At 41.3% G+C, this 15466-nt stretch overlaps 1 protein-coding gene across 5 annotated transcripts in view; it reads right to left on the reverse strand.

Annotated features, from left to right (window-relative positions):
- Positions 1-15466, reverse strand: part of ELMO1 (engulfment and cell motility 1) — a 311155-nt gene that overhangs the window by 256504 nt on the left and 39185 nt on the right. For 4 of the 5 annotated variants that reach the window (XM_037385186.1, XM_037385188.1, XM_037385185.1 and 1 more), the window contains one exon: positions 6460-6609. In XM_037385186.1, the coding sequence (XP_037241083.1) occupies positions 6460-6537 (78 nt within the window). In that variant the 5' untranslated portion in view covers positions 6538-6609. Of the gene's footprint in view, positions 1-6455; positions 6610-15466 lie in introns of those variants that run through there. The other variant, XM_037385189.1, reaches the window with a different exon arrangement.

A 15466-nucleotide genomic window follows, 5' to 3' on the forward strand; every position in this document is an offset into this window, starting at 1 on the left:
GCTGGGGGGGACAGGACAGGACACATGACCACCACCAACAAAAAAAACCCAATAAAACATCCAAGGAGAGAATTAATAAACTGTTTCAGTTCTTTCCTAAAATACTATTTCCTGAACATCCTTTGTGTTGGAGATCAGGAATGCTGGGACCCTATTTCTACAGGACCACAAATGCCTCCTGGCTCTATTTCCACTTCTCTTAAAAAAAAATTTAACTGTCTACTGCATTTAAGTAATGTTTCCTAACATAGAAAATGGCACCAAATAGAAAGTATAAATAGCATCCATTAGACTGTAATTCACTAAATATGTCCTTTTCTTTTACCCCACATTTATTTTATGATTTCTAACCCTTCTCCACAGCTATTGCCTCTTCAATTTATTAAGCTTTGCTGCTGTCTCTGTATTCAACAGTATAAGACAAAATTTTTATGTATTTTTTCAGTGATGAGGTCCCAGTCATGCACCACAGGACATCAGTATGCAGCACTGAAAGACTCCAGCCAGCCAGTGGGAATGTGGCTTTGGACAAGCCAGACTAATAAAACGTAACATGTGATGATAACATTGCCCTTTTATGCAGGATGGCTGGCTGCCACCACAGAAAAGAACCAGAGCACTAATGATCACCACTTCAACCCCACAGTCCTGTAAGAAAAAAAAAAAAAAAAAGTATTTTTCAACACCCATTATAATTAACAATGATTGGTTCATTATGCTAACAAAGCACTGTCTCTGTATACACGTTAGTGCACTGAATTATATCTAATGCTTTAAAATATCTGCATTATTGTTTCCAAAGTTATTCTTGTTGCTGAACAGCTTTTTTTGATGTCTGTCCATCCCACTGTCCCACCACCCCAGCACCTCCTCCAAAAATGTGAGACCTTTCATTAGTTCAACAAAGAAAATAGCACATTAACTTAAGTGAGCATGATTTCCTTACCAATTTTATTAATAATCCTTCAGGGTAACAAAACTGAAAGGATTATTACAATGTTAAATATTTTCACTATGTTTATGTGCTGGTTAGTATCTGATTTATGAACAGTTTCATCTTAAGTTTTGTGAAGCTGAAATACTGACAGGTACAAGAAGGAACAGTAAGACTCATGCTAGCATCTGCTTAACACCTAAAAGTCGATTTAAAGCAAGCCCTACATTTAGCAAATTGGCTTAAGCTAGCCGAGTGTTTTTAAATCTTCTTGAAAAGGCAGCCACCTTTTGGCTCCTCTGTCTTTGGGTAAGTTCTCCATCAGCAGCAACCAAGGTCCCCCCTTCAGAATGGCTGAGATACAGCTGCAGTGGCTGGCTTCAAGCACTAACTCTTTTCACCCTGAGAGAAAGGAGTTGCTGCTAGCAAATCCAGGCAGGGAACACTTTTATAAGTCAGTGAGAGACTTATTCCCCACCCCCACCCTGAGCTGCTTCCTACCCCTCTATCTTCAAGAAACTGAGATCTTATCAGCTGCTAAAGGCACTGACATTTCCCTTAACTACTTTAAACTCACAATGGGCAATAACATTGGAAATCTTCACAATATTCATATCAAAAAGCATCAGTATCTCCAGCTACTGCAATACAGTTACACTTTTTGGATAAGAGTTCATAGAATTTTGCAGGTTTGTGGGAAGGAGTTAAGAGCCTTTCTCTTCCTCCATCCCCTCAGCACTAAACCCCTTGATTTTGAGGGAGTCTGAGCCTGGAGCCAGAACGAAGTGCAGGGAGCAACATCTCAGAGTAGAGCCTCTGGTACAAAGAGACATCAAAATTCTTTTCTTCTTCACCACTTGAATGATGCTGGTGCTCACTAATATTGCATACATTTAGACTTGTGATGCTAGGATTGTATCAGTATACTGCTATTACCAGTGACAACACTTGCAGAAACTACAGCTATTCTTAGTCTACACACATGGCAGAAGTGATGTGCCACTTTCTTTTCCCTAATTAAGCATTTCACAGTCCCTTTTTGAACTACATTTCTCCCCACAATTTGAGAAACACTGCGCTAAATCAATTAGCAATCCCCAAAGGTCCAGAATTAGGTCTGAAACCCAAAAATGATTTGAAAGTTCCTTTTTAAAAAAACAATCTTACTGGTTTTCTTTTAATATGCAGTGAAGTACATGACTTCTCTGAAGGGAAAACAAAATTACATTTATAGCACACATTGGCAGAAGAGAAAAGGCAACTTGAAAGACACTCTTAAAAGATAAACTTGCTGACTAAATCTAAACTTTAGAGAAAGCCCATGGTTCATCCCATGTACTGCACTGTATTAAGATGACATTGTCATTTGACAGTGCTCCTGTAGATTCTGCCTACTGTACCAGATTTGATTTATGCTTTGAAAAGAAAAAACAGTTGGTGTGGGTTTAGGTTTTTTTTTCCCCCCCCCCTTTCTTTTTGGCTAATATGAAGATTCTCACCTGTTAATTTAATCTACATTTCACGATCTCATAGATAAAAGTAAACCTGGAGGAAGAAACTGTATGGCCAAGTTTAATTACAAAACATTCCTTCCTGTAGGAACAGTGTTTACCTCCAATGATGAAGAAGTTCATCCCTGAGTTTAGAGAAATCTGGTTTTAGTACAACTTGTGTTAACACAAAAGAATGGATTTGAATGTGTCAAGCTAAAATAGTTATTGACTCCAAATATCCATCTTGTGCCTCTTCTGGAAGCTGCTTCCCCGGCAGCAGGAATAGTGAAGCTGTAAATCCACAGAACAAAGTATCCAGGTAACCTAAAACCAGCACTGGCTTACCTAAAATAAGTCATGCTGTAAAAAACCCCAACAGCTGAGAATGAGTTATGCATAATGGGCACAAATTAAAGCATGCAAATTTCCATCTGAACACAAGAAATAGCATCGTCTCATGAAATGGCTATTCCTGGGACAAATAAAGAGAAGACAGGATAGACTAGCCAGCATCTTGGTTCACCTGTACACAGTTCGTGCAGCCCTACTCTTAACATCTTCCAGAACAATCAGCTAGAAGACTGGGAGAAGGTAATAGGCAGTCAGCATCTACCATTCATTTCTTCCCCAGACTGCACACCTAAAGAGTCCACAAAAAGATCCCAATGCAAATTCAGATACCAATCCATTTCCATTCTTCCCCTTCCACGACAGAAAAGACTTAAAAGTAGATTATCATCCCTGTATCCAGCTTTTAAAGCCATAATAAAATCTTTTCATTAAAAATTAATTTTGACCACAGTAATAATATTGCCAGTAGGGATTTATGCAGGGAGGAAGAATCTAGATGTATATTTAAAATTTATAATTGAGGAAAGCAATGGAAATGGGGGAAAACTGACATGAAAAAAAAAAATAATACTGTGGAAGACAGTAACTGAATTCAGTCAAGTCCACCTCTCAAGGAGAAAGCAGAAAAGTACGTTAGCTTGTGCATGCTTTAAAATCAGCTACAATGTACACAGGCAACAGCCAATTGCTAGGTTTACTGCAACTCAATTAGCGCCCACCTGGTAGGAGAGAGGGTCATAAATAATATGCAGTATAGCCCTCCTTGTTTAAAGAAACTTTCCAGGAAGAAAACAGTTGTAAAACCCTGACGTCAAAAGGCACATTTCAATGAATGAGAAGAAAGGTTAGGCACAGAGGCTGGTTCTGAAAAAGCACTTAATTAGGTATTAATTGTGCAGGCAAAGAGTCTCTCTAATTCAGTGAAACCACATCTGTACGCTTACAGTTAAAATTGTCATTGATGAACCCAAGTTGACAAACCTACAGGAACATTGTGGGAAGCCTCAACTAGAAAAGGCTCTGTGCCTCAGGAAGTCCAGGTTGTCAGCAGTCATGCACCTGAAGGGGAGGGTTTTAATGTAGAGTTTAATAACATTTGGTGGAAAAAATACTCATGAGCTCTTTTCAGGCCCAACACCTGCCAGTACACTACCGTCAATCACTGTGGTTTCACAATGACATTTCCTCATTTTGAAAACCTTGTATACACTTCATTGCTAAGCAAAATATGCATATACACAGCGGGTGAACGGGGATACTGTGCAACTGAATATAAATAAATGCTACCAAGTGTATACAGCAAGCAAACTAAAAAAAAAAAAAAACCAAACAAAAAACCACCACACCAAAAAACCCCAAACAATATCCAGATTTTCCTCTGATCTCTTAAATGGTATTTGTACTTCAATATTTGGAATAGCTTCAGTACCCTGAAAGACAAAAACTTGCATCATGTTAAAGTGAGGTTTTTCATTGTTCTTTTTAAAGTAATAATACAGTGCTGTTCTTTAAATACCATTTTTCTTGCTGGTAAGGAACCACAGAGGGAGGAAACTAGTAAGGCAAAGTTTTTAGGATTTTCTGAATATATGTCAAATGGTGCCTGAATGAGCAGATCCCACCTGGGAGACAGGCATTGTCTACAATGTCCAGTCAATGGGCAAGTCGTTTCTCTTTTTTGCCTTCCTTTTCCCTCCTTCCCTTTATCATCTATGACAGCTAGCCATCTGAGGTATGAATCATCTCCTCCACTACAGCTCTTCAACTGGATATTTTAAAGGAAACAGATTGGGGAAAAGTTAGCATTACGTGAACCAAAGGCAGAGCTGTGTGTTTAGAAGCATGTATCACCCTGTTTGCTTTCAGGGCTGATTCCCAAATTGCTCCCATCCCTGAGAAAAGGTAGACATGTGGGTTTGCATGCACAGGTATTAGGAAGGGATGTTTCTTTCTCATCTTCATTTCTTCTCACTACACCTGTATTTTCCATATCAGAAAGGTAAGGGATGAGACCCTCAAACTTCATTCCCCCTGTTTTCCCCTGCATCAGGAGCAAGCTGCTGTTAGCCTTCTCCCTTTCAGCCTTATTTCCCCCTCTTCTTCCTCCTCCTCCCCATAAAGCAGTGTAACGAAGCTTGCAGACAGCTTGGCAGGCTGGTTTGGAAGAGTTCTACCCAATATAAGTCAGCATTGATCTCTCTTGTCCCCCCTAAATCTTACATAATAAAGTAAAAGCAAGGTTCCAGGACAGTAAGCTATTATTTCAGATAAGGCATGAGTTTTTTGGAGAGTTAAAGCCATTCTGTAAATTAAAAATAATCACTTTGGTATTATTTGTTTGGAAGGAGACTGCATAATATTTGTTAATTTTTGTCCCCGCTGTACTTGGTAGCAATAAGCTGTTGTTCATCATGACTAACACGCACCTTTCCCTGAACACAGTGTGCAGTGTCTACCATTTGTTATATAAGAAGAAAAAAGTAAAACATTCCTCACTCCAGAAGGCAAGAGATTTGTATCTGTAGATACATGCTGACTAAAAAATATCAGCAAATGAAAATGAAGAAGCTTGGCAGGTCCTGCTAACTACTCAGGAACTCCCTTTTCCTCTAAAGGGGCTTTCAGAGTGCCTAAAAATCATACTGCTGTTATTCCAGCCACCCTATAGTACCATGTTTCTCCGAAGTTCACACAGGAATTTCCCAGGCATATGCCACAAAAGGGTTAACGAGAAGTGAAACTGATTGCACCACATGAAAAAAATAGGATCCCATTTCAGTAAAACATTTTCAGCAGGAATTCAGATTTTCTGCTCTCCAATAGAACTTCATAATCTAATTGGCCCCCAGACACACTAGCGTCTAAAGCACAATATGAAATGCTTTCCTTCACTCTGAAAACTATTTACAGAAATAATAATTATTCTAAACAGGTAATACGCTGTACGATTTCAAAATGTTAAGGGTAAGCTGCTAAACATTTATTAATATTAAAAGCAACCTTTTTAATGTGCCACGAAACCCATCTCAGAGAAGTCCAGAATATAAAACACAGCACTTGTATAACTTGATTTGGTTTGTTCCCCTCACCATCACCACCAAATTTCCTAGTCTTTAATTCATAATTTTGAATTTGTTAACTTCTGTACACTGCCTCCAATCGGTCCATGGGGACACTGCATTAGAAATAACCAGCCAAACAGGACAACCCCTGAGATTCCTGTATGGAACTGCAAAAATCCTCCTGCTCACAGTGCACAACTACTTAAGTTCCAAAACCTGCACTTGCTACAGCCATTCAGAATGATCCTACTTCTACTCTGCAATGCACTGACTAAAAATTTTAAGGCTTTCCACCCAAAGGCAACATTACCAAAATTTTACAGTTGAACAAACTAAGGCACAGAAGTGTTAAGTGGATCACACAAGCAGTAAATGCCTTATTTAAGCAGCTGTTTAAAAAGAAAAATCAAATAAAACCCCCCAGCTAAACACATCCAAAACATTAAGCAGTAAGAGAGGAAGAGGGTTACACCCCTTTACAAAAAACACCATCTACCACACAGGCGCTCACAAAAACATACGTGTGCATCTCAGTAAACATAAATGCAGAGACACAGACGTGCAGAGAAGAACTTACTTACACACAGGGCTGGCAGAGCATTCGTACACAGGCACTTACTTGATCTATTTCCATTAACTTGGGGAAGGCACCTGGCCATTCGATCGCCACCTTCACTATATCAGCAGGAGGGGGCATTGCGACGCTGCTGTTCTTCAGAGCCACTACAACTGGACACTAAATACTGCAGAGAGTCTTTCTCATTCACACCTGCAGGGAGAAGGGGAAAAAATAAATAAATAAATAAATAAATACAGCAGTTCAGACAGAACCCCAGCGCTGCCGCTTCACCTCCTACATTTTGCCTGGCTGGGCAGGTGGATGAAAATGTATGTGTGTATGTGTGTGCAAGACCAGAAGAACAGCACATATTACAGAAGCAACACAGGACACAACGCCACAACACACTGCACAGCTCGACAGTCTGTTAGAAAGATGGCTGAAGCACTGAAATGTACGGTGAATAATAGGCATGCATTAGATTTAAAATAGAGAAACTATTTTTAAATATTATTAAACATGCCGGTGGGGAAAAGCGACAAACTAGAAGGAAGCTCCTGTTACAGTGTCACTCCCGGAGTCCCAGGGAACGTGACCGAATTGGTTAAAGCGGTGCTTGAGGAGAAGAGATTGCCCAGGAAGTTATGGCCAGGAAACACTGTTTCTTTTAACTATAGCAATGATCTTCTGGGTGTTCACAAATAGATCACTGCACTATAGCAACCAGGATGTCAGGAAGAAGGCAGAACACACAGCAGCTTCCACATATACATACACACACATATCCTCACCTAACAGATCCAGAGATACCCATATATAAATACGCCTTTATGGTAAATCTCAGACATGTGAGCACACAAGGATATAGTATACATTCACAACGATATAATCAGCTACATAAAACATCACAGTTCTGCAAGAATAGGAGTATCAATAGGATCTCGTGTCAAATAGTACAGCCTGTGAATCTGGTGGAAAGGAACTGAAAGGGGAAGGACCAAACCCTCAGGTTTTGTAGAATTTAAGTTCTGTCTCTTTTGTTTCAAAGTTTGCAACATTGCAATAACAACAAATGCTTTTCAAGCTGGTGTAATGCCTCTCTGGGCTTGCAAACAAACCTTTTGCATCCCTCTCCCAGCTTGGCAGTAGCAGGACAGCCGCTGAAGTAGCAAAGCTCTGCAATTCTCAGGCACAGCAACCCGTGCCACCCTGCTGATGACTGGGAGGTTCCTGCTTGCTTTGCCAAGTCCTCCCTGCCGACCACGGCATTTCGTGCGTGCTCTGCTGAGACCCAGCAAAATGCTATCATGTATGACAAAACAAGAGAAGCTGTGGATATCCCCAGAGGTGCAGTCCCACTTCTCAGCACAAGAGAGAAGGAAGTGGTGAAAGCATGGACACATGCTTGTACGCTTTCAAAGAGCTAAGGCAAGAAATGAGCCGATAGAATATACCAGACATCCAGAAGCCACAAAGAAGTACAAGAAAAAAAGGCTCTGCCCACCTTCAGCTGGTGCTCCAGCTAATCCAGTCTTACAACCCTTCTCCAACAGCAGCTGAAGCACAAACTCAGGTCAGCCTGAACAAAATCGTGAAACCATCCCTTTATCAAGAAATTTTATACCTTTGTGTCATACTACTTACAAGTGGGAATTCGTCCAGCCTTCATATGTATGGGTCTACCTTTCTTTTTTTTTTTCATGTGTCCTCTGGTCTACTCTAAAAAGGCCCCGTCCTTCACCTACACTCTACATAGCGTTCTCAACATACACTGTAAAAGCAATTTACAAACTTTAACACTCCAGCAATTTATTTCCAACAATGGCAGTTCTGATGCCAACAGGATCGCACATCACCACAAAGCAAAGCGCAAAGCAGTAAATAAGACAATGGATGGTCTATAAATAAGACTGGATTGCAGGAAGTGCCTTGAAAGACTAAACAAGATTAAGAAATACAGCTATATTGTCTACATTTGGTAGATGTTACGGGGACGGGGAATAAACACAATTAAAGCATGCAACTGGCTTGCTGGTCATCAAGAATATTCAGACATTCACTTTTGGCTGTCTTTTTCCTCACAGAGCCTGATTGGATAACAAGGCTCCCTCCATTTCTCCCCTGGCCCCTCACGCGCCCGCCATTTCTCCCCTGGCCCCTCACGCGCCCGCCATTTGCATCTCCCACGAGCCCTCCCCTCGCAGTGCAGCGCACTGACTCAACTAATCAGTAAAATAGTATTTTCAGTCATCTGGTTTTTACCACTTCGTAGTCAAATGGCTTCCCAGAGGTGGCACAATGGGGGGGGGGGGGGGCGGGGAAGAAGCAGTGAGAGACTTGATGGCAGCCATGAGCCGTTAATCCACCCTGACAGTCAAATGAAACCGAGCCCTTGGGCACCTTTTTGCTCCCGCACTCACAGTACCGGGGTTCCCCACCTCCTCAGCAGAACAGTCCTCGGTAGTCTCAGCCTGCGATGTTTTGGTATTAAACTGCCTGCAGCATTTAAGTGGAGCTGGCTTACCTGGTGCCTGACTGACAGGCTTCTCCCTGTGCTCCCTGGCACGGCACTGTGCCCCTGGCAGGAGGGATGCTGGAAACCTCAGCCAGAGCATGAGTTTACTGGCCACAACACAAGAAGAGCAGCAGCAGCTCCTGCCAGACAGACTTGACTGAGGACAGCTTCAGATGAGCAAGTCCTTACTTTCAACAGGTTTCCATCCCCCCTATCACGTTTCTTCTACAGTTTTCATGAACAAAATAATCTGTAGGCCACATATCTATACAGAGAGAAAGGACACCTATAAAAAACATAGAATCCACCCAACACATGGGCAAGCACACTTTCATTTGACTGGGAAGACAGAGAAGCAACTCTGAGCACCATCACCTCTCACCATGAGAGGGAAAGGGACAGTAACTCACAGTCCAACAGATACCTCCCCTAGGAGGCTAGCTAACTCCAAAGCTCACGAGGAATGTTGAAGGAAAAACATTGATTCATGACCACTGGCCACGACTACGAAAGCAAAACAACATCACACAGTAATAAATCTGCAGAAATCTTCCACTCTCACAATACAGGTGTGGCATTAACCACCAGCTTGCTTTAACGAGTTGTGGTCCATCTTAACAACTTACCATCAATTTTCCTTGACTTCTTTCTTAAACCATTTGCTTTCTTTCTGTGTAAGTTAATCAAATTCAGCTATGGAAAATAAGCATTTGCATTCCAAAGTAAGATACAAGAGAAATCTACCACAGCATTCAGAAGACAATTTCAATGTGACTCGTTTTAATGCAGGCTAGCACAGATCTCCCACATAATTATAATTATAATTATTAATATATGTATGCTTATACAGCCATAAAACACAAAGCAAAGTGACAGATCTTTAACTAATATAAATGGATGTAGTTCCACTTCTTCTACCAGGAGACCAACTCGGAGGCATCAGTGTGGTCTGAATGCTGAAAAGCATATATAAAACTGTCACTACACATTTTTTCCTGTTTCTCGGTGCACATCCTAGTCAGAAGTGCTGACATTTTTTTTCCCTAGTTTATAATGTTACAAATCAAATTCAGGATCCAAAAGATAATTTACTACCTATGTGGCAATGCCAAAAGCAAATATTCTCTTTTTTCAGGCCAAAATAATGTTTAGCTGTCATCACACTATGATTGCAATGAAATTTCTGAAATCTACAGTGCTGACAATTACAAATTACCTGCTATTTTTTCCAGTGGTACACAGTGTGTTAGACACTGCCCAGTAAAATAAGGAAGGCACAATCCCTGGTGTGAAATGCTTCCCATTAAGTAAGTGATTTTCATTATGTGAATGAAGTACTAGAACTGATTTGAACTGCTTTTTGTTATGCCCGCAGCAGTCAAGCAGTGAAAAGGATATGGACATCGCTGAAGGGTCTAGTTATAGAGTTTTCTCAAGTGCAATTCCTTTTTCCCTCCCAGTGGGATCTGAGCAGCAGACATATAAGTTCAACTTTGCAACTCATTTTTTGCAACGTTTAAGGCAGAATCTTAAGGCAACAGGATGCATGTACAGGCATGAGTGTATGAAGTGAAGGAAGGGGTCTGAGGAAAAGGAAGGCAACTTCCCATTATTTTCCCCTAATGCATCCACGGAGCTGTAACCTGGAGGAGGTTTAAGCAACTTCCATGCTCAGCAGCACACTATTTTATAATTTGAGGGGAAAAAAACCCCACAACCAAAACATTCTTATCACTTGAGTACACTGTTTTATGTCAATAAAGTTTTTCAGAACTATGACAGATTGGCCCATTAAAGTGCAAATTCTGTGAGTTATTGTTGTTACCACACGCAGCTCATTTCTGCATTTCAACCATACTACGCAGTGCTTCCAGCAGCCTAAGTCAGAGTAATAAACACCAAAGTTGGAAATCAAAGTATATTAAATTTAATGCAAAAATGCATCAGCACAGACATGCAAGCTCTCAGTTTACCTGCCTGGCTCTGAGGGATTAAATCATCACGTATGTCAGTAAAACATACTGATTTTCCCCCTTTTGCACACACACTGCATGTGGAAAACAGGTTTTATTCGTGTATGAAATTAGTTCTCAGTAGAACTCTTTTTAAAAAAAAAAAAAAAAAAGAGAAACACAAACATGTTTTGCAATTTCCTTGGCACTTTCCATACAAGGTTGTCAAAGCACTTTAAATAACTTATAGCTATCAGAGCACATCTCTCAAGAAATAAACTCTATTCTTACTCTACAGACAGGAGAAGAAAAATGCAGGCTAATAGGAATTATGCGACTCATGGTTCTAGTTGTATATAAAAACAGCAGCCTACAAGAGCTCATTCCTTCTTTTACAGAAGAGAAGTAATCAAACAGCAGGCCAGGTCATTTGATGAACAGCTTGAGTAAGGAAGTTAATGATTAAAAAGCGACTGAAGGAACGCCACGTGCATTTGAGAATTTAATAAAACAAAGCATGTGTTTCTCCTCTCTAGACAAAAGGCAGCATATACAGGAATCACCTGGAGTGGGCACTAATCCGCCTGCTCCCCCCGGCAGGAAGGTTTTCCCCATGGCATTTCTTCAAGGCAAACGGAAGGAGGGCAATAACGCAGCCAGGACATGGCGGGACAGAGCGAGTGCCAGCAGGGAGCTGAGCCCTGGCCGACCACCATGCAGGGACCCGCAGCAGGAGGAGAAGCACGGGTCCCTCCGCTCGAGACCTTACGTAAGTAACCGCTTCTTGTCAAACCTCATCAGCTTCCTCCGCTCAGCTCCCGCCGCCCCAGCAAACAGAAACTACGTGGCAAGTTCAGCTGGAAGGTCCCTCAGGGACCAAGTCTGATTAACGATTTTAGAAAGATAATCCAACGTTGGATTAATATCCTCCAAGAGAGTTATTTTTGGAGTTAAACTGCATGACTGAACAGCCGAGTCTAAGGAGCTGTAAACATGCTCTACCATCTCTGCAAGAAATAAAAACAGGGCACAGAAGCCAGGGGGCTGGATGCACACTTTATATACATAAAAAGGCTTTTATGCTGCCTTTTTCCCTTTTGTTATGTGTTCTCTGCTATTCACCCCTGAACTAGACAAGAGCCAAAGGCCCAGCAGACCCTTGTCAATAAAATCCACAGATGCTTTGCCACAAATGGAAGATAAAGCTCTACAGGAGCTATGAGCTATATTCTAGCAAGTGATGGAAAAGAGGCAGCGATGTCGAAGCTGGGGGGCTGCCATCTCTTCAGCAGCAGCCACCAACACTGCAGGAAGACCTGACCCTACTCGACAGAATTCCACAGTTCAGAGCAGTCCGTCAGCTTCCCAACAGGAATGTTTCTTTGATGCTGAACCTGCAATCTGCTGATCAATAATGCATCGCTAGCCCAGGAATGGACCTTTTAATATTACGATAAAACGAACTTTGGAGCCGTCAGGTTTAAATACAGCACTTTTCCTCTCCAAAATACCTGGAAATCTAGTATTGGAGGACATTTTAGGCATATGGGTGTGAAATGTACAGCCCAGGACATTTTTTGCCACTGGCAAAGCCACCCAGGAAAGATGGTGAATATTTGGGTGGTTATCACCTGTCTCATTCCCACCTATAACCTTTCTTAAAAATTTAGTTCTAAGTATTTTACATTTCCTGCAGTGGTCCTCTCATTAGGAAGTATTTTATGCGGTTGAGGCTTCACCATCATTGACAGGCCCACTTTCAAAAAACGTACTCTTCAAAAGAGAGAAAAAAGGCTTTAAAGAGTGCTTGGAAAGAAAAAGTGGAAGAAAACACAACAGACCGGATGTACTCAGAATACAAGCAAGCAGGCTGGCTGGCCTTGCTTCTGAAGAACACATTGAAGCATACCAGAAAAAATCAGGTACTTATTTAACCTGAACTCCCCATCTTCTTGGGGGATCTCCTTCTACCAAGGAACTTTTAGTTACATGTCTATAATTCATAAGAGGGAGGACTAAAAACTCTGTTTTGATTATTCAAAGTGTCTGAACGTTTGTGGCAATTTAATTAACATCCATATACCATACAGTCAGACAAAGATGCTCTGTTACTAAAGGTGTTAACATTGGAGCTCTTCAACAACCACCAAACCAACAATAACCTGGCAGTTGAAAAGGTAAGGCTTCACAAAAAAAAGCATGGTTTTTCAAAGGTGCTGAGTATCTGCCTAGGATGTCGAATTTAAAGACCATGGAAGGTATCAAGTACAGGAACAAAAATCAAACACTATTCCTAACACAACATTTGAATCCACTTAAACTTGCTGCTTCATTTGGGGTTGTTCCTTGTCATTGGGCTATATTCCAGATGTTCCTAAATTGAAGCAAGCAGCAAAAAATATCCCTTAAAATCCAGCTGAATACAAGTTTATCATCCTGACTCTCAGGATAGTCTCACATAACCTGAGAGATTGGAGGGAAGTAATGGGAAAAAGATGAAGCCTCGGTTTTGGCCAGTGGTGCTACTGTTCTTAAGAGCTTGTAAGGTTAGAATGAAAGTTTTCAGCGATAAGGTGGAGGGGAGAAGAAAGGAAAAAGGAAACTGGTACTGTGAAAGAAAAACTAAAATAAAGCAATGCTAAATATTACAGTTCAAAAGGATGAATGCAAATTGGGGGGGGGGGGGGAGCTTTCTAGTCCTTAAGCTAAGCACACTCTAAAGGAATCCAATGTAACTGGAAATGGAGTCAATTTGTTAGACACTGGTTGAAAATATGCTGAAGAGAAACAGAGAAAGTTCACCAAAGCTGCTCTGACTCAGGAAAGCAATTTTGAATACAATTCAACTAAGAGTGAAGAAATAACAAAAGGTCACAGCCCTCTTTCCTAGCACTAGCATGATCTGACTATGGTACTTAGGACTTTCCTGGCATTTTGATAAATCAGGGGGCTAGAAAGGACATACAAAGGAGCATCTTGAGTCAAGATGAAAACACTTTTATTGCTTCACTTTAGCAAGGGCTGAATCAAGACAATGAGGATGGGCTATACCCCAAAGGAGATAACAGACACAAGAAGACAAGCTCAAGGCTGGGAAAAACCCTAAACTTCCTGCTAGAAGCAAGATGAAGCAGCAGTATAAAAAATAAAGAGTTTTTTTTTACTGTATCAATGCTTATGACACATACGGAGGAACTAATGGTATAGTCAGGAAGTTACCAGTCAAATGGAGGAAGAGAGGGCAACAGAGACGTGTGAATGCTAAAGGAAATAACCAAGTTAACTGACAGCACAGACAGGATGTTGAAGGTTGAAACAAACAGAAGTATCTTCTAAAGAAATCATTCTGCAAAGAAAAGGACTGTGGAAAAGAGACACACATTGACATTCCACAGTGAATAAGCAGAGCCTGATGCTCATCATACTCATCAGAAGTAAAAGAAACAATAAAAGAAAGACTGGATACGATTCATGGGTCTAATGAGGGAGGACTTAAAAGTTTTGATGACACCAGTCTTTTGCTGCAGGCACTGACACCTGCTCTTCAAAGATGACAAAAACCAAGAGAAGGAAAAAACCCGCCTGTCACTCACCTTGCAGCAGGAAGGAGTTCCATCAACAGAGGTGCTCCTACCAGCTTCGTTTCTCTTATACTTACTGAAATCAGCGCATCAAAACAGCTAACAGCCAAAACACCACGTTTTCCTGACTTCTTAGCACTATACAGCCCCTGAATCCACCCCCGTAGACTCCCAGCTCTCTGCCCATTCACACTCTCATACACACTAAGAACATTTTGCCCTTAAACACTTGTGGACTTCCCAGTGCCAGCCCTCTATAGGACATTCAGAAAAACCGCCAGACTGCAAATGGGAAAGACAGTGATGGCTACCTAGGAAAAAAAGCATGGCACAGTTAATATTAGAGACCTTGTCTATAGCTTAAACTTGTGGAATAACTTGAGCTATTTTGCATTAAAGAGATTGTATCTCCAAACAACATCAGTTGTTGCGACTAATCTGGAATTTTAATAGACATTACTAAACCCACTTTGTTAACAGGAACACAGACATGCTAAGGAAACAAATGTGGACACAGCCACATCCCCAAAACACTACTGTGCATATGCCCATCCTTAACACTGATCCCATCCTGCTTTGCTGAGTACCACTCAGTCTGTGTACCTGCGGGCCTGTAACCACTGCTCCGGGGACATCACAACCAGGTATCACCCTCCCTTTCAATGCCCACACATACCCTGGGGCATTTGCTTGTAATTCTGTATCTGGAAGAGCTTGCATACCTGAGCAATCTTCCTGGTTATCCAGCCAGGTTAACCATAAAACCTCTATAAGGTAAAATACAAGCAAAAAAGATACTGAGGAGCCCAAGAACAGGGCAAGCTCCAGGATCATATAACCAGAACGCAGAGGCTATTTTGGAGGGGTGCTAGAAACCTTTCAGAAGAAACTCGGCGACAAGATAACAGCGGTGCAAACACTGCTCGCCCAGCCCATTTCCAGGGCAGATGTGTCCTGTGTCTTTTGGTAAACTGTATTAAATGTGACACTTGGTAACAGGAGATCTGGACGTTTTAACA

Source organism: Falco rusticolus, chromosome 4, assembly GCF_015220075.1.
Source record: "Falco rusticolus isolate bFalRus1 chromosome 4, bFalRus1.pri, whole genome shotgun sequence".
Taxonomy (NCBI): domain Eukaryota; kingdom Metazoa; phylum Chordata; class Aves; order Falconiformes; family Falconidae; genus Falco; species Falco rusticolus.